At 37.9% G+C, this 19,488-nt stretch overlaps 1 protein-coding gene across 2 annotated transcripts in view; it reads right to left on the minus strand.

Moving 5' to 3' along the window:
* Positions 1–8,698: 8,698 nt before the first annotated feature.
* Positions 8,699–19,488, minus strand: part of TRIP11 (thyroid hormone receptor interactor 11) — a 32,703-nt gene continuing 21,913 nt past the window's right edge. The window contains exons 16-20 of one of the 2 annotated variants that reach the window (XM_054827204.1): positions 15,803–15,884; positions 14,861–14,975; positions 14,178–14,300; positions 12,781–12,928; positions 8,699–10,634 (exon numbers count right to left, since the gene is read on the minus strand). In XM_054827204.1, coding sequence (XP_054683179.1) covers positions 10,426–10,634; positions 12,781–12,928; positions 14,178–14,300; positions 14,861–14,975; positions 15,803–15,884 — 677 coding nt within the window. In that variant the 3' untranslated portion in view covers positions 8,699–10,425. Of the gene's footprint in view, positions 10,635–12,780; positions 12,929–14,177; positions 14,301–14,860; positions 14,976–15,802; positions 15,885–19,488 lie in introns of those variants that run through there. The other variant, XR_008577335.1, reaches the window with a different exon arrangement.

The following is a 19,488-nucleotide window of genomic DNA, read 5'->3' on the forward strand; positions in this document are numbered from 1 at the left end:
TAATCATCCCAATAAATGAGGAATAATAGGAGCTAGCAGGTACGTACTGAAACCCAAACAGCTTAAACCTATGCCCAGTGAACTGCATCTGCTGTAAGACAAAACTGGTCCAGGTATAATTCCTTTAGTGAGACCAAGTTTGATGTTCGTGATCACCTGTTTGGCTGTAGGGTTTTCTAAAAAGGTCTAGGAAGGCCACCTGAGGCAAAGAAGAGTAATATTTCTGGAAGAATGCTTCAGTATGGTTCAGGTTTGTTTGTTTCTTTTTCCCCAACAAAAGTAAGGTAAGCAAACAAACTGAAAACTTTTTATAACTTTCCCAGGAAAAATACAGGCTTTCACAGCATTTTTGGTGCATGTGACAACTCTCAGCAGGTCCCTTCCTATTACTATTCATTTGCAAGAGTATACAACATTCTTCTTGATTTATCAATCCTTAAATGACCAACATTTATACTTTTAAAACTATTCTCCTGTAAAAAGCATATAGAACATCATCCTGTAACAAGAGAAAAGATCTCCTTGAGAACACACAGCTCCCCCTTGAGTTGTCGCGAGTACCCGAGAACATGATGCCCCAGCCACTGTTAATAGTTTTACTTTTTATTCTGTTGAATCTCAACCTTGAGCATAGCTCTGGTAACTGCAATTCACATTTTGCCTGAAACTAGACAGACACTTTAGTTTGGTTTTGTTTATTTTACAAGATTGACATGTACATAAGCTCGGCTGCAGTCTTTTCTCTTCTGCATTTTTGTCAAATGGTCGAGGCAGTGTGGTTGAAAACAATACTCTTTAATCTTGTGACAAGATGTTTACCAGCCCCCTTTAATAACAAGCGTAAATCCTTTATGGATGGTTTCAGCTAAGAATGACCTTCCATAAATAAAGATCTAAAACTCTAAATACTTCTGGACCAAGACTAAAGTCTGTTTCAGTACTTGAGCAAGCCAACATTCAGTCTCTGCAAGTGCCTGGGATACATAAACCATCGGTCTCCAATTATGACCAGACAGTTAGAAGTATGTACTAAAACCTACCTTAGAAATATTCAGGACCAATTTCTTTTATGCTTAAACGCCTCAAGACCGCAGGGTCTTTTGCAGTTTCTCAAGCTCTTTACTAACTTGTGCTCCATGCTGTGCGCGCTGGGCGCATCTGGCACAACAGCGTCAGGCTGCAGGTTAGAGCAGGTGACCGGAGACCGTAGTTCCTCCTTCCACGTCAGCCTGGCAGGGATCCCTGTCTGCTGGGCCATGTGTGCTAGCAAACATCAGCTTCACCTGTGCTTCCCCCTTTCCCAGGTACTTCATTACCATTTAAATTTTGGGTGGGTTTCCCCCCCCCCCGATTTAGTTAAGCATTTTTTATTCTTCTTTATACTTCTTTCAGTCTGCTTAGGCAATTCACTTTGTTTTTATCCAGAGAAAAAGATTACTCTCCGTAGCACCAAGCACATTCTGCATTTTCCATTAAAATGCTTCAGGTTCTGAACAAACCCAAACAAGTCTGTGGAAATGCCATCTCTCAACGGGGATGGTTGAATGTTCACAAGTATGTGCACTATTTTTGTAAGGGCACCTGCCAGAACCCTGCTGATGAACCCGGAGTAGAAAAATATTTGACGTCAGTCCTCTCTTCCAGAGCTTCTCTTTTTCCAAGTGGTAGAAAATATTCCTTTTTTAAACATGTTTCACTCTTATAGGTGCACATATAAGCAAACACTTCTGGACTTCTGGTTTCTTTTTCCAATAAAACACATTTTTTAGTTTCTTCCTTATCATTTCTAGGGTTACATGTTAGACAAATATAGGAGTGGCAGAAAGTTTTTGTGTGAGGAGAAGGATAATTTTGACTGTTTTGTACTTACTCAACTGCTTTCCTAACCCCAGAGGACGTTTTATAAGCTTTTCTTCCATTTAAAAACTACTACACTTAATTTGCTTATTCCCATAGCAGGGATTACACCATTTCGCAATTTACCTGTTTACTTTTGGGGTTTTGTAAGTTAACCGTGCTGTTTGGAAATAAATTGGCTATGAAACCAGGTGATAAAAATGATGTGCGTTGTCTATTTGTTTTCAGAGTCATTATTCACTGCACTGCAAGTGCAAGGAAGCGATGGGGAATGCTATAGATAGCAACTCCCCTGAGCAGGTATGCACTCCTGTTTCTAGTTCTGCTGTACACTGCAGTGCTTACAAAGTCTTGCCAAAGGATGCAGTTTACAGCACAGACTGTTTCTCTCTTTTTTTTTTAATCTGCCGGCCTTTGCTTTGACCTGCGCTGGCTGTCACGGCCCAAGGAGCAGAGCAGTACCGGGAGCTCCCCTGGAGAAGCAGCCTGGCTGGTCCCAGGGGCTCTGGTCCATTTGGGTGCTGCAGGGGACCAGAACCTCAAGCAGCCACGTGAAAAGTCGATGGCACGGGACCTTTCTCCCAAGAGAGGCACTTGCACTGCTAATGGAGCCCATAGCTGGAGCCTGATAAAGCAATCAGTCCCCCTTTTGCCCACTGTTTCAGAGCAAAATTCAAGAAGCTGAAGTTGTGCCAGATGAAGAGAGTAGAAAGGAACAAAAACTCTGACAGGTTAAATGTAAAAAACAGAAAAGCAGGCCAAGAAAGTTTGAGAAACAAATCATAAGAGGCATAAAAGCTAATAATAATTTCTTTTTCAGACACACCAAGAGTGGGAAAACTGCCAAACAGTCTGCAAAGCCAACAGCTGAACAAAGTATAAAAATAGTGCTCAGAAAAGATAAAATCACAGTAGAAAGTTAAGTGATTCTTCTTCAGCTGCATTTTGCTAGAGAAACTTCAAGAGGTTCTCTTAGTGAAATTAAAAAAAAAGAAGTAGTAAAAAACAAAATAGATCATACTTGGGAAGATTTGCCAGCAGAAGAGGTTGTAGAACAAATCAAGAAAATGAAGAGTAACAATTCATCGGAACTCATTTGACATTTAGAAATTAACTGTTGTAACTGAATTAAATGTGAAGTTATGATAAATAATTCAGCTGTTACATAAGTGGAACCTCTCACAAGATTGCCTTAGTACCAGAAGAACGGAAGGTACCAAATAAGAGACTGTATTTAATAGGTTTCCATATAACACTTAATAAAGTACAGAGCAGTAAGCCCACTATATCAGGCAATTCGGTATCACAGCACAGGAGACTTTGTGTTGAACCTTGGGGATTATCCTTAACAGCTACACGTCTCAGAAAACTAGCTGTGATCCGTGGTACGTAGATTTTGTACATTTACTCTGTCGCTCCATGCAACTGAAGCTGGCACCAGCCAGCTCCTCACTGGCACCCGTAAATCGCAAACAGGAAATTTTCCCAGCAAAAACTTGGGAATTTGGGTATAATGGTTGCCATTTCTAAGTCTAGGATTTCATCTACAGCCTCTGTAGCCACCTTTGGCAGCCCAAGAAAAGGGACCATGGAACGGGCACTGAGGCCAAGTTAGGTGTGGCCAGGACTCCCAAGGCTCTTAGCACTGGAACATGCCATTAGGAGGCCTGCTGAGATACCTTCAGAAGACCAGGGAGAGGGGAAAGAGGGAAGGACCCAAGAAGGTAAAGCCAACTGCTTTTTGAAGTGGAACTTCTCAGCACCATGCACCCCTCCTCCCCTCTGCACTATTTTTAGTAGCAGTCATAGATGCCTTGGTACCACGGGCAACTGTGGGGCTCAGCGCCAAGCACAAAGCCAAGACCACGTCACCATGACAGAGTACACGTAACCTCCTTCCTGTGAGTTACAGCCTCGATTCAGCCTCAGTTGGGCCTCTTACCAGGGTTTTGGTTATGCCCCCAGAACTGGAAGGTTGGCCCTTCAGGTTTTGATCAATTCCCATTTTAGTTTCTAATGGAAATAGTTTCTTTTGTGTAACTAGCTTTGCTAGTTGCAGTGCAGCCTTCAGGTTGCCTGCAAAGCATCTGACTACTAAAAGTGCGAGTACAAGGAAGCTGGAGCCACTGATTGAGTTCAGGAGAACAACATCACAGCCAGGGTGCCGAGGGCTCCCTGAACCCCCAGTCCAAGCAGGCAGGCTCTGGGCAGCACATCACAGTCCTTGGTCTGTCAATACTCCTGTAACGACAGAGGAACCATCTACAAGACCTTTGCCTACAGGTGGCACTTGGTAGGTCCTTGATCCTGAGTACTCTGCAGACAGTGTGCTATTCAGAGTCTGGGTTTGGGTCCAGACAGATCTGGCAAGGCTAGTTATGACTCATTCGTTTTCTTTAGAATCCTGCACTCCTCAAAATTTTTGTAGTTTCATAATAAGCCTCCTCTAAGTAAGCTGAAAACCGTTAAACACATCTGTTCCTGCTCCTATTGTCAAAAATAAGGCAGTATTCTGTTTGCCTTCATTTTTATTGGCACCCACTACTTGAGCAAACAGAGCAAAGTGCAGTCTAAATATTTTCCAATTCTATTTCCAGAAAAAGTTTCAGTTTTGATGACTATTTTTCATTGCTCCAGTCTACCATTCAAGCCACTTTCTTTACCATATTTTTGCTCCTGGTACATTTTAGTCTTGGATCCACGTAAACCAAAACATATGGATGAATCGGAAATCAACTCAGTGATTTGCCTGTAATTCTGAAAACACCCTTTTATTACAAACAAAAGCTTCACTCAAGTACTTTAATACCTTATAAAAATAGACAAAACTGCAGGAGACAGGAAAACATTTTTACAGAAAGGTTAATTTTACATCGAACATGTCGCGTGGTTGGCTCTCCCCATGACTAGCTAAATCCTTTATTTCCCTTCCTATATGCAGTTTCTCAGACAACTGCACCTGAAAATGTTCAGGATCACTCTCATAGTTGTTAGTAATTCTTCTGAGAAATAGTGTTGACAGCTCTCATCTTTTATACGTGTTCACATTTAGGAACAAATATTTTTATCCAACTGGCCTTATTTGTTCAGAACTGCTACTACCTCTTGCTGTTGGCATCCAGTTGCCACTATGTTGCTTAAGCTAAATACACTTTTATTGATAATAATATACTTACTGTTCAGGAACCACATGGATTCAGGGTACCTAAGTTGTATAAATCAGGGTACCTTTATTGAGTCATATAAATCCAGTTGCCTCTGCCATACTTAACATGGGTTTCTGTAGCACTGCTCCTCCAGACTGTCTCTCTGGGCAGCATCTACAGGTCAAATTCTGAAAACCTTAGCTCCCTACTCCCTGATTTACAAAAGTTTAGATGTAAACCATTAGACCTCTTGGCTTCCTGTTCTCAGAGGGTTGTGTTTAGCAGAGCTTCCTATTCTAGGGAGTCAGGAGCTATCACCGGTCTGCTTTTACTAGGTCAAGATCAATCATCCAGCTTTGCTCGCCCAGTGGAATAGCCTTCACAGAAAGCTCCAAATGATAAAATACACACCAGTTTGCATTTGTTATGTGCTTCTTTTCCCTGACACCTTGGACTATGCATTATTCCATCAACAAACATTGGATACAAAAATGGCTGGACAGCTAATAGTTATTATTTTGTAATGACAGAAAAGAAATACTTCCTAGCTGCCTTAAATCTGTAAAACCTCTTTGGTCTGTGCCCCACACCCAGCCATGCTGCAATTCAATCCATCTTGCGTGACCATCCTGAAACTCACTGGGGCCAACGTCTGGTGTTGCAAATGAAAACCTTAGGGTTAACCACAGAGAAGCACTGCCAGATTCCCCTTACCTTGATGATACCGGTTGATATTCACACTGTAACCAGCCAGAGTTAGGTTTCCTTTACACTAAGGGAGACAGAACATTCCAGGTTGTTGGTGCAGCAAGGGTCAGACTTGCTGGCTTTGTTAATCAACACAACATGGCATTGATTAGCTGTCCTGGTTTCAGCTGACAGGGTTAATTTTCTTTCTAGTAGCTAGTATGGGCCTACGTTTTGGATTTATGCTGGAAACAGTGTTGATAATATAGAGATGTTTTTGTTCTATGGACCTATTGTTGAGCAGTGCTTACACAGGGCCAAGGCCTTTTCTGCTTCTCGCACTGCCCTGCCAGCAGAATGGCTGGGAGTGCACAAGAAGTTGGGAGGAGACACAGACAGGTGACCCAAACTGACCAAAGGGATATTCCACACCATATGACAGCGTGCTGACTTTATAAGAGGCTTAGGGAAGAGGACGGTCTGTGGGGGCGGCGGCGCTGGGAGTGATGGTGTTTGTCTTCCCAAGTAACCGTTACACGTGACAGAGCCCTGCTCTTCCTGGGGATGGCTGAACACCTGCCTGCCCATGGGGAGTGGGGAATGAATTCCTTGCTTTGCTTTGCTTGTGCACACAGCTTTTGCTTTACCTATTAAACTGTTTTTATCTCAACCCATGAGTTTTCTCACTTTAACTTTTCCAATTCTCTCCCCCATCCCCATGGCGGGGGAGTGAAAGAGCGGCTGCATGGTGCTCAGCTGCCGGCTGGGGTAAAACCACATTAGCTCAGTAATCTGTAGCCTGTCAGTGCTTCTTGACGTGCACAGGTGACAGGGCTTCTAAATTCTGTTCTGTCAGTCATTGACAAAACCCTCTAATAATAGTTGACTCAAACATTATCATCTTTTTCCACTTAGACTAATACTTTAAAAATGTTTCTCTCATTAAATCAAATGGTTAATTGCAAGCATTGAAAATGAGACTGAGCCATGGGCAAGTATGATTTCTGGTCTATTCCCTGTCAAACACTGCATACAGTTTCTTTCATTGCAATTCCCACCTGGTGTGCGTACAAAACTCTGCTGCTGACAAGTTCACCAGCCACGTCAAGTACCGAGACTAAACTGCAACATTACTTTCTTGGTAACAAGAACGGTCTTCTCGAAGCCTGAGGCATCTTGTCAGGGCTCTTAAAAAAACAAGCGTTCAGTCTCTCGCTGTACTTCTCTAGGGATGAGCAGAAGACCACAGCCTGTCTCACACAGGTGAGCAGGATCAAGTGTACTGACAAAAGTGAAGCTGAGGTTTTGATAAAAAAACATGCAAGAAATCCCCCTTTTGGGGGGGGGGGGGATATTAATTTTTCTCACTGCTGCAGGAAGCTGAAAGAAGCCAACTCTCACATTGCACACACTGGATGGCATTAGTTATTTGTGGTTTTGTCAGGGTACTCACAAATGGCAAGGTATGTCCAGAAAGACATTTTCTAGTCTTGGCGGTGAAAAACACCCTTTTCTTTGGAAAAAATTCACCTTCACATTTTCTGCTGTCAGATGCACATTTTAGTCTTCAGGAAAGGACAGTGGATGCTAGCAAACGCATTTCATCTTCTTGTCCAGTTGCAGGAAGTGCACATAATCTCCCTTTTTTCAGCAGGCTAGGTTAAAGTTTAGCCTACGCAATAAGCATACAGGCTCTAAATAAGTAATTGATCTACACAAATACACACCCCAAATGAACATTATAGTTATATTTCACTATTGTGCATTAACTTGTTTAATACAGAAAAGTTTAATTTAAAAAGGCCATTCTTTTACAGTAACAATTAGAAAGACCAACCAGTTATTTCCTTCTTTTTGCATAGAATGCAGGATGAGCAAAGAACAGCAAAAAATAAGTCTAAAGAGAACAGAAAATCCTAGCCCTTATTCTTCCTCCCTTATGAGGTTTGCAAAATTAATTCCTTACTAGAATTCTGCTACCTTACCCCTAAAGATAACCGACAGCTCGTTAGACCAAAACTAGGAAGACCATATTCTTTTCTCCTTGCAAAAAGCAAGGTGAAAGACAACAATTAAGTTAAATGAAAAACAAAAATTTTCAACTGCTGCACCTACTCATAAATTCCATAGAGAATCCCCCCCACACACACACTGCTGTGTGAAAGACCCACACAATTAAGAGGATAGACAACATGAGTCACATGCTTCCATGTGGGAAACTATTAAGGTAAATATATACCAAACAGTTATTAAGCACAAAGTAAACAGAGAAGAAAAATTAGAGGAAAAAATGTATCTGCTAATCTTTCAATAAAAAACAAATCTTGAAGGTTTATAATAGTCTGTGGAACAGTAAGAAAGAAGAGAGAAACAAGGCAATGAAGTTGCCCTGCACTTTTCATTGGGAAAGTACTGCCAGGAACACAGAGCACTTTTGATTTCTAACAAAGCAACAAATCCCACCAATGGAGTTGTGGAATAAGCCCTAGAACAGAAACCTCTAAGCCACGGGAATTTTCTCCACAGTTCAACAGTCTCCCAGGACTTAAGGACTGAAGCCTCTTATATCTCTCCTACAGAGGACTTTCTTCTCTCCAAAGCAGCTTAATGAGGAACTCTGAAGTTCTTCAATAATTTTGCTTGGGTTTAGATTTCCCTCCTCAAACCCAGAGCTTACTGTATAAACGGAGCTGATTTACAGCACACAGAAACAAATGGTCTTACCATGTTTTACTTATTAGCATTTATAAAGCTTCTTGGAAGAGAAAAATGTACATATTAAGTTCTCCACAATTAAGAGAAAAAATTTGCACAAAAGATTGGCTCAGTATATTCAGGGATAGCGAGCAACATGAGTCCATTTGTAATTTATAATACGTAAGCCACAATTTTAAAAAACTAAACATTTCCTTCTGCTTTGGCTCACCAAAAGGCAATTTTATTCTGAAGCAACTATATAACCTTAAATAGACATGACTACAAGAAGAAGAGAGACTGCACAGAAGCCATCTGATTTCAGTTTTCTTTATATTTGTTATAGAACTATTCCAGTCCAGTTTAAATGAAGACATACATTTGAAGTACCAAACTGAAATGTTCCCAGCAGATGTAATTTCAAATTCTCATTACATTTATTACATAATACAGAATTTACTTTGGTATAATATGTGTGGATGCTATCCTTTCAGAAACCAAACTGCCAAATTAATTACCTTGTCTATAATGGAGTAAAAAGTTTTAAATAAAAATTCAATATGGTCGATCCACTTCCAAATTTGCCTAAGTCTTCCATGAAATATTAACATACTGGAGAAAAGGGACTCGAGCAGTTCTTAAAAAAGCTTTGCTAGATTTCAAGGCAACAAAACAATTTCCCTATTTGACCTACATAAATAAATGCAAAAATTTCTTGCATTATTGTGGTTGATTCTGTACAAGTTTCAGTAATTCATTTTATTTAAATATAACTCTTACAACAATTTAATCCAGTATCTTAATGAAAATGAGAAGTAAAGGTTGACAGTTCTAATATAGAACTTGCACAACAGTTATCATAACACTGACTAAACAAAGAATGGCATATAAAAAGGTTTAGAAATTCCACATTTTAAAGTGAAGATGTTTTATCTCAGATTCACTATGAAGATGACTTTTGCAACATGACTTTTATCCTTCAGTATGCAACTTCGTTCTTTACCTGCCAATCAAAGTGTACAAGTTATCACAGCAAAATTTACAGAATAATTGACTTCGGCTTTGGTCTTACAAAGACTTATTTACACATTTGAGATAAGTAAGCATCTTCTTCCCTTTAAATTCTATACATGTGTTCAAGCTTTAAGCCTATATTTAGAATTACAAAATCCTGCAAGATAAAAAGCCTCTCAAATATACATCTTAGACCATTAGAGTACAATGTCTTATATATGTGAACCTATCTTTTGCTAAATTACCCACTCTTCATCACATGGACACCTCTAGAAAATGAAGCACTCACTTCCACAGTTAACTCCTTGGTGCTGATGTGTTTGACTGCTGAAAGCAGCTGTTAGGCTGAGGAAAAAAAATAAAATCAAATCACTACGCAAAAGGAGATTAACATGCCTCAAACTGCCTCCAAATGCAACCAATCCTGTACATAAAAGATACACATCCTAATGTACATTAAATGTATGTCATAAATTATGCGTGGGAACACTGCAGCTGCTCAATAATCACACTCCCATATGCTCACTGTCTTACTATTTGGAGTTTGTTTATTGAACACCTCAAAGATGATCAATTTTGGCTGGAGAGGAGTTGTGTGGGTTTGTTTTTCAATTCTGGTTCTTGAAGGCCCGCTGCCAATGGTGGATCATTTTAATGGAAAACCAGATCTCAGCACCAAAGAGTTAATGATGTCTATGCATAACTGAAACAACTCCGAGTATAACTAAGGTTTAAAAAATCCTTCAATTTGTCTTGTTACAATCTAGCAAGATAGATTTTTTTTTTTCACCTCAGTTTAAGATTTAACCCACGGCCAAAATGAATGCCTGCTATAAAGGCAGCAGTTATTCATGCCACCATTAGAATTTCCAAAGCACTGGTTAGTTCGTAATTAAAAGAAAAGCAAGGTACAATTGCAAACAAGTACATGACTTTTTACAGAAGGCCTCATTGTGGTAAATTATATACAGTATAGTGTTCTCATTTTCCTTAAAGTGCTACTATCATCATATTGATTCAAGATCATCTATTGTTTTAGGAGGTCTTTTAGTACAGCACCAGCACTAGCATCAGGGGACACCGGCAGTGGTGTAAAAGTAGGCAACGCATCAGAAATAGGTTTCATAAGCAGATGTCCAGAACTACTAGCAGGTGTTATGAGAGGCACTGCTGCAGATCGAGGTGCTAAAAATGGATTTGTAGCTGGTCTTCTGCCCATTCCTGAAGCTGCAGAATCTGAAATGCAAAAACCAAAACAAACCCACAATGAACCAAAAGGAACAACAAAACCACTTTGTTAGAAAGCATTCCTAAGTCTACCCAATTTTAGAGTATTTGTTCACAAACAAGTTCTACAATTGCCTATTACTTTTGCAACATGAAAATCCTATCTTCTTGCCGTGGACTGTAGATGCTCTCAGAGACTTTCATTCTATCTTCTCTCATCTTGGATCTCATCTGCCACTGCTGCTTTTGCTGAACAATTCCTATTTTCACGCTTCAGGCCACCAGTTACAAGACTGACTTAAAGATCAGGGCAGTCCCAGGACCTGCCAAACATATTGTGCTTGTTGACAGCAGAAATTCAGTAACAGCTCAGGCTACCCTCAAAAAAAAAAAAAAATCTATACATTTCTGTGACAGGTAATATGAACACCCTTTGCCAAGGTTCAGTTCACATATGCCACGTCAGACATGAAGTATCTGTCACATTGACTCCAGCACTATGCAAAGGCATAAGGGCCCTTGTGCGTGCACTGCAATGCAGCACACAGGTAGGTTTCCCACCCCACGGTGTATTGGCACAGCTTCCCCAGGGTCGGTCCCAAGAAAACCTCTGTAAATAAACATTACAGGCAGTGAGTCACAATTTAGTCTTGAGACAAAACTTAATATTTGGTCATTAGTCAAATTCTAACAAAATTTCAGTTTTAATAAAGAAAAGAATTAATAAACTATTTTTTTAAAAACTAACAGTCGACCTGCCCCTCCTCACCTTTCCCCACCAAATCTTCACTCAGCTCCAGATGTAACCTGTTCCCAAGGTTCCTACACCAGATGTAGAGCAGAAACTAAACTGACATTCCCATATCATACTAATTGTTTGGCTAGGTGATTTTATTCAGATTTTTGTTTTAAAATAAGTCTTTCATCATATAAACATTCTAATTCTCATAAATGCATTTCTGTGTGGATATTATACTGACATCTGTGTCCAGCACTTAAAAACTGCTACCATATGGTTTATTTCTAGGAACAGAAAACTTAAAGCACCCAAACAATCATAGTTTTACAAGCCAGCAATTTAGCTCCTGAATGGATAAAAGGATCCAAGAATTTAGTTTTTCCACACAAAGAAATTGGTTTTTTGCCATGTAAAATAGATACTTTACCTATTATATTACTGTTGTACTATGAGGAAGATGAGTAAAAAGAAAATAAAACTTAATTCAGGTGTATTAAAAAATAAATAAATACTGCTTTTGGAGATAAATTGGTACTTCACAGTAGACATTTATGCTTTCTGTAACATTCAACATTAGGTGAATTGAAAGAGGGTTTTTTAGCATATATCTCTCTCTAGATCTATACAATACATAAGGTTTTGGGGATGGGGTTTTTTTTGAGCTTACACTTAAAAGTTGCAATCAAAACAAGCTTCTGCAAATCAGCAGGAATGTATTAAGGTGAAGTCTTAAATGCATGTAAAAAAAATTAAGTACAAGCTGGATCAGTTAAACTGAAGATTTGGATCTTACATTACTTAGAAGTGCAGAGCTCCTTACAGAATCAGGAGTAAAAAAAATAAAAATAATTAATTTCAACATGCATAATATAAACATAATTGTTCTCTGCGTTAGAAAAATCAAAGTTAAAACTCATGCAGAGCTTAGAGATTTCAAATCAGGCCATATACTTAACTGATTTTATTTCAGTCCTCTCTGAGCAAGCAAGTTCCACATACCAGAGAGGCACTACAAGGTTGGCATTACTTGCATTCTTCACTCAGTGAGACCCAAGCTGATCAACAGGGATGCTGAAAATCAGAACTGGGTTCACTGATATACCATATGGAGTTGGCTGTACAGCATCTGATTGGCTCTAACAGGTGCTGTTAAAGCCTTTCCACATCAAAGGGAATTTGCTGCCTCTAATCTTCTGTATTGAGATTTCTGGAAGCAGGGTATGGAAGCAGTGGGAAATGGGAGTGGAGGAAAAAAAAAAAAAAGAGAAAATAAAGTAGGAAATTGGGGTATGGGGAAAGAAATCAAATTCATAGTTCACAAGTGAGGAAGCACAGATTCATTGAAATACCCTTGAGAATTCTACCTTTAGTTGTTTATGTTCTGTGTAAAGATTAAAATTTTCTTTCAAATGTTACCTTGCATTTGACTGTTGGATGGAGTACTGCTCGTTTTACCAGTTCCTGCTGCTCCTAAAGGCTTCATATCATGAACAGAGAGCTTGGGTGGAGGAAGGCTTGGGCAAGATTCTGTTTCGAGGAATTTCACAAACAGTTCTGAAAAAGACTACAAGAGGCTACTAGTTATTACATTTTACTGATGCTCTGTTGAAAAGTATGAAAGTTAAAAATACATACACAAACCAAAAAGTTGTCCACAGCCTCCAAAAATTTGTACTGGTACTTAGTACCAAGTACTTAGTGCTTGGTACTAAGTAGTCCTTAGTGAATGACAATGGAATTTATTTTCAAAATATAGGTTTTTGTGTCTCAGTAAGTGGTATTTAAGTGAAATTGATAAACTCTAAAGACAACACATACTTCCATTATTGATTTAAGCCAATTGTTTCAAGAATCCCACGCTGCTGCTGACAACACAGTATTTCCTGTGTCCATGCTCAAGCAAATCACTCCTCCAGAAACACATAAAACTTAAAGAAAGCAAGTTTTAAGAGAAATGTTTATTTGACAAAAAGTCTTGAATAAAGGAAGCATGGAATGATTAAGGCGTTCAGTAGCATCACAAGATAAAATTTTGCTTAGTAAAACCCATACTATCCATGCAAAAGCATTCATTTTCCTCTTTTATGTCCATAGTTAAATCAGATCACAATCCTCGGTGGCCTAAGTGCCTGCATTATTTTAGTGGGCAAAAACCAATCCCCACACTTCAAGATATTCTACAGGAATCAATTCTCAACATGCTTTTCTAGCTCAATAAGCAAATAACCAAAGTTAATCCAAAAAGCCCAATCCCTCAGTGCTCTATCCTTGTGTGCATTATTTACTGGTCTGCAAAATGGGAAGTTCTATAGATTAACTGCTCCCATGGACCATGCTATGAGAACTGCATATATGCTGTACATAAGAGAAACTAGTTGCAGCAGCTGAGAAAGCTTTTCAAATTAAATTTAAAGGACATATGGGAACACAGTCATCAAAACGTCATGGTGTTCTATACTGTTGAGTATTGTGGAATTCCAGACTCCCACATGTATTTAACCTCCAGCACTGTAAGTTTGCAAGATAAAGTCCACACTGTAAGAAGTCAGTAATCCCAGGAAACAGTGGAAATGTAATTGGATTTCCGTATTAGCCCAACAGTTAGTACCGTATAATTTTCATCAATGCCTATATATTTATTTAGTGCAGAAAAACCCTTATGCCAAAGCAGTTGCACAAACCAAATAAATAATGGAAGATACAGTAGCACCAGTAAATGGAGCTCAATATAATGATGAACCAGATATCAGCATTAATATGCAACTACCTCATTTTTTCTACTTAAACATATAGAATGCACGATTAATTCTTACACTATTAAAAATGTTCTGATAAGTTGGCCTCAAAGGGGTATTAGGAACACTTTTTGAACCAGCTCCTCCACCAAGCCAGCCAGTCACCCATCTCGTAACTCCTCTTTGGTCTTCAGATAACAACTAGAAAATATTAAAAAACAAAAAAAAGTTAGGAAACAAAAAATAAAGCAGCAGGTAAAAAACACTGCAACATTGTGCTCATTGTATTTATTCACAATAACTATGTGGGAATCCTACAGATAAATAAAAGCTTTAATTGCTATCAAAACCTTATTTTCTGCCTCCCAAAGACTGTCAAGTCTAAAAACCTGGCTCTTTATTTAAAAATATAAGTCCCACATTCTTCACAATGCCTAGCGGTACATACAAAACTGGCTTAATTTTCTGTAACCAACGTATTACAGCTATTAGACACAACAGCACAAAGTGAAATCCCTCCCTTTCTGCATTATCATTCCTCAGCAAAATGAGATCCATTCCATTAAAACAATGTTATTGAAAGATTCCATTAAGATCAGCATGTACCATATAAAAAGTGAATATAGATGAGAGAACAAACCCCATACTTTCCCCACAAGAAGTGCAGGGACAGTCACATTTAATGTAGCAACAAGTCTTTCTATTTTCACGTAAGCATACCACAATTAAAAAAAGAAGTCTAGTTTTCTGCAAAGTATTACCTGATCGAGTTCTTCCTTTTTTATTCCCAAGATACTTCCCATTAACCTTAACACTTCCGGGCGTTTATTTTTTGGAGTATGAAAATGTCCAACAAAGAGATTTCTCATCAGGAGCCTGCAGAACAAAGGAAGCTTGTTATATAATCTATTACATTAACTGTTGATACTGTAACATTGATGCATTTATTCCTCGTACTCTTGCCTAATTTACAAAATCCAAATAAATCTAATACCATGAACTAAAAAGATACCTCGCTGATTACCTTCCCCTAGAAATTATAACATTTCTTATACAGTAAGTGTCAGTTTGGACAGTATTAGAAATATTGTATGCACTAAGGTGAAACTGAATTGTACATGAACAAGTTTTGATTTAAGTACTACTATCAGGGACTAACTTTATTCCAAGATCTTGACTCAGGAAATTGTTTAAACAGATACTTATGCACAGTCCCAAATCAAGTCATAAGGAAGGGGACAGAGAAGCCCATTTGTCTAGCCCCGTTTTGGTTCTAACAGGTAAACAGACAAAAAAAAAAAAAGAGACCAAGGAAGAGATTTACACAACATCCAGTTGATGCTAGCTACATGAAAGGGCTTGCTGTTCACACCTTAGCCATTTTAACAGATACTCATTAAGAACTTTTATCTCCATTTGCACAGCTCACACTATTGAAGTGCAATTCTACTTAAACACTTCAGTAATCCAAATTTATATACGCATTGGCATCATTAATGAAAATTACTATTTACAACCACCAAGCAAATGAAAAATGTCGAAATAATCAAAGTATAATTAAGTTACAAAAGTATAATTAAGTTACAAGATCACATACAGAAGCCCAGTTCTGCAATACTCTTGCAACTGTGTTAGCAACATATCTGTACAGTGTGAGGAATAACATCCCAAAATGTATACCAAGTCTTTCATTAAAGACTTACTTGTCCACTTTTCCTTCTGTGCTGTTCATAAGATTCATTAGTTTATTTTGTACATCTTCTAACATTTCTCTTCTGATCTCACCTATAAAATATTACATCACAGCAAATAAACAAAAATGGAAACTTTGAAGCTTTGTTGCAAAACTTATCAATAATACACACTTACATTTTAAAATAAAATATGCTAATATTGTCAGTAGTGCTTTTTTTAAACAAAATCAGCTTGATTTTTTTTTATTAGTAAGCTAAAATTTCTACAGTGATACTCAATGCTAAAGTACAGCAATACACAGAAAATAAATCAACTGCAGAAGGTCTGATGAACTGCTCTGTTCCACCTAGAACAGGAAAGAAACTCTTGATCAAGGTCCTGTAGTGGTAATCTTTTCCATACTCTGACCGAACTGCATGTTGGCATCAGGTCTTTTGATCTCAGTATTTAACCTCAAATACTTCCTAAACCCAGCTATTCTGCATACTCTACTGTCAGGTTGCTGAAGACTTGAAGTCTTGAAGTTCTAACTTCAAGAACTAAGGAGTTCTCCAGTCTCCCAGGAGAATTACCAGCAAGCAGAGCAACATCAATAACTTGTTGTGGGTCTGTCTCTTCTTTTAGGACCTTTCCCACCCTTGTTAGCCAATGCAAGCTCTTGAAACAGAACGCTGGGACACGCTAATGCATCCTAGAACCAATGCTGTGCTTCCTCATTCAGTATACTGGCAAGAAAGGCTCTGCAAAGATTTATGCAAGATTCCCCATACTTTTGGGAATAAAAACATTCAGTTAAAAGTGGCAGAGATGAAATGCCACAGCTACCATGAACCAGAGACAAAGCCGAGAGGAAAATGGCAAACACTTTTAGCCCAGCATCATGGCCTGCAAATTAAGTGAATAGGCCAATATTATAAATTAATTAATATAAGCTTGTCTAAGAATGTGCTAGGAGTCAGTACGCATATTTTCTGCCTTTTTTTTGCATGCTGACTCCAAGTTCTGATGCTGCTCTGTAGTCGCCACAATGAAATCGGTTCATCTAGGATATCACAACACTGATCATTACATTCTTGGCCTACACAAAGGACCCTATTTTTCCTCTCCACAAACCCAAAACAGAACCTGTTAGAAGAGAGGAGTTTAGATTCTGCATTAACTAGTGCTGTAACTTTTCAGCTTTATGAAATTCCTGACCTTAATCAATGATTTGTCTACTATCTACACATCAAGCCTCATGACATCAGAGTGTTTAATGAAGGAGATACAAACATAGTAGCCCATTTCATTAAAAGGAGCCATGGCATCATATTGTTATATTTGCTCCTGTCCAATAATTTCACAGCACCAACTTCTCCACAATTCTAAAATTCCACTAACACAAATTACTTGTTAGCTCAAATACAGAATACACCCAATTACCCCAATCATTCTGTGTCAGAAACTCAGGCTTCCTTTGACCTCCCACAAAACTCATAAAAATAAAGCTCATAATAAAGAAAAAAATTCTCCTAGAAGTTTTACTTGCCATAAATATTTTACAACATTCTGATTGTAAGGAAACAAGGCACAAAGTTTTCTCTTTATAAAAACTCAGATATACTAGAAACTGGATAAAAGTATCTGATGCTCAGGTCTACACAAGTTTGTAGAAAAATCAGAGTAAAAAGTGCTAGAAAAACTCGCATAAATGCCCAAACATAGGATTTTAGAACACTGGCAGTAAAACATTCTCAGACAAGAAAACAAATAATTACAAGATACAAAGAATTCTTAGAAGATGATAAACTACAAATGGCTTCACATCAAGAAAGCAGAATCTAATTCTTCACCAAACTGGGGTTCTGCAAGATACTACCTTTAAAGTTACTTTTTTCCTAATAAAAGTGTAAGTCTGTCTTAATCACACACAAAAGTTTTACAAATATAACATGGAGTATCCATGTGAAGACCAACTCTACCCTACAGTTATTTAAGTAGAAATTATGAGTTTTTTCTCCTCTCCCTCTATAAGGTTGAATGCTTATCTTCAAATCCCATGGGAAAACTGCCAATCAACTTCATTTCCCTACTATTTTAACACTTCTTGGGCTTGAGCTAATTAGAAGTGCTTCATTAAAAAAAAAAAAACCAACAAAAAACACAGAAGAAAACCCACAAAAGATACACTTTTCTTGTATCTATCTTGGAGTTAATTTCTAAAAAGCCTCAACATCTTTGTAAGAAAAGTGACTTTTATAAATTTTTATAACCTTCAAATCATCAGGGATGCATGAAAAACATTCCACTCTAGCTTCCATGTGACTTTTAACCTTTAATAAATGCATGCCACAACTACGTTGACACAACATGGTTCTCAATTAACACCAGTAACTCCATGAGAACCCACAGAGTTTTCATATATATACACATCAAAGAGCTAGGCTGTGAAATGGATACAATCTAATATGTCCTGTGCAAATATTCCACATCTTTATATAAACATTTTACTTCACAAATATCAATTTCAGAGAGTACAGAGTACAACAAATTAATTAGTGTCATGCTGGGAAAGTTCTTATTCGAGGAACATAAGGATTAAGCTCCTTATTCAAAACAAGTTAAAAACCAAACAGAATTATACATATTATACAACAATATATCTTGTAAAAACTACATCCACATGCACAGAAATCCATTCCAATAATGTGACTGCTCTTCAGCACTCCTCTCTCAAAACACCAGGCTGAGGCACAGGAGAATTAATCCCTGGCTTCATGGTTTAAAATTAAAGTTATACTATTTTGTAAAGGCGGTTAAATAGGACCCCAATACTTGAAGGAAAACATTTGCAATATAATTATGGAATGATAACAGTTGTAGGAGTGCACATGGAAGCTGAGTTGTTACTGGGGTATCCACAGAGTAAAAGGGAATTAAAAAAGTTAAACTACTAATGCCACAAAAAGATAAACAGCATCTGAAAACAAGTTTCAAGTAAATTTCATTGTGTTGCTATTGCTGTACAAAGCAAGACAATCGTGAGCTTCCTTTTCAATTTTTAGTCACATGATGAATTTTAAAACAAATGTATTAATAATTTAAATTGTTACTGTTGTTTTCTAGTTTTTTGTGGCAAATGATTTTATATCAAAGAGGACCAACTTTTAAGGACAGCTACACAGCTATATTCCATCCACAGTGAACTACGCAACTCCATCATTAAACATATTTTTTAAATGGAATACTTCCTTCTAAAATAATAGAATTTAGCATTGAAAAGGATTTAAACATGTACTTTGTGTGTATGAAACGACTGAATAACAAAAGAGACCTGAGCCAAAATTCAGCATGGACTGCTGTAAACCAGACATTTACAACAGTCTCCAATAATTTGTTAACCATTTATGGCAATCCAGAAAACTGCATCTGGTACATCTTATACTTTTCCATTAAAATCACTTCTTCTGCCAAAAAAAATCCATAAAGAAATCCTTCAAAAGATTTGGCCAACAAAACTGTGTCTGGGAATGTATTTGGCCCATTTTCAGTAAGACATTATATGTTTTCTTGTGTAAATAGAGAAAATGGAGTGGTCTCTTTTTTTCCGCCCCATAAAAATTATGATTTATTCTACAACAACATTAAAGTGCTGTTTCTTTATGCAACAATCCCTTCTCAATTTTTTTAACAAGTAAATCGCTTGCCAGTACAA

The sequence above is a fragment of the Grus americana genome, chromosome 5 (genome assembly GCF_028858705.1).
Source record: "Grus americana isolate bGruAme1 chromosome 5, bGruAme1.mat, whole genome shotgun sequence".
In the NCBI taxonomy this organism is placed as follows: Eukaryota; Metazoa; Chordata; class Aves; order Gruiformes; family Gruidae; genus Grus; species Grus americana.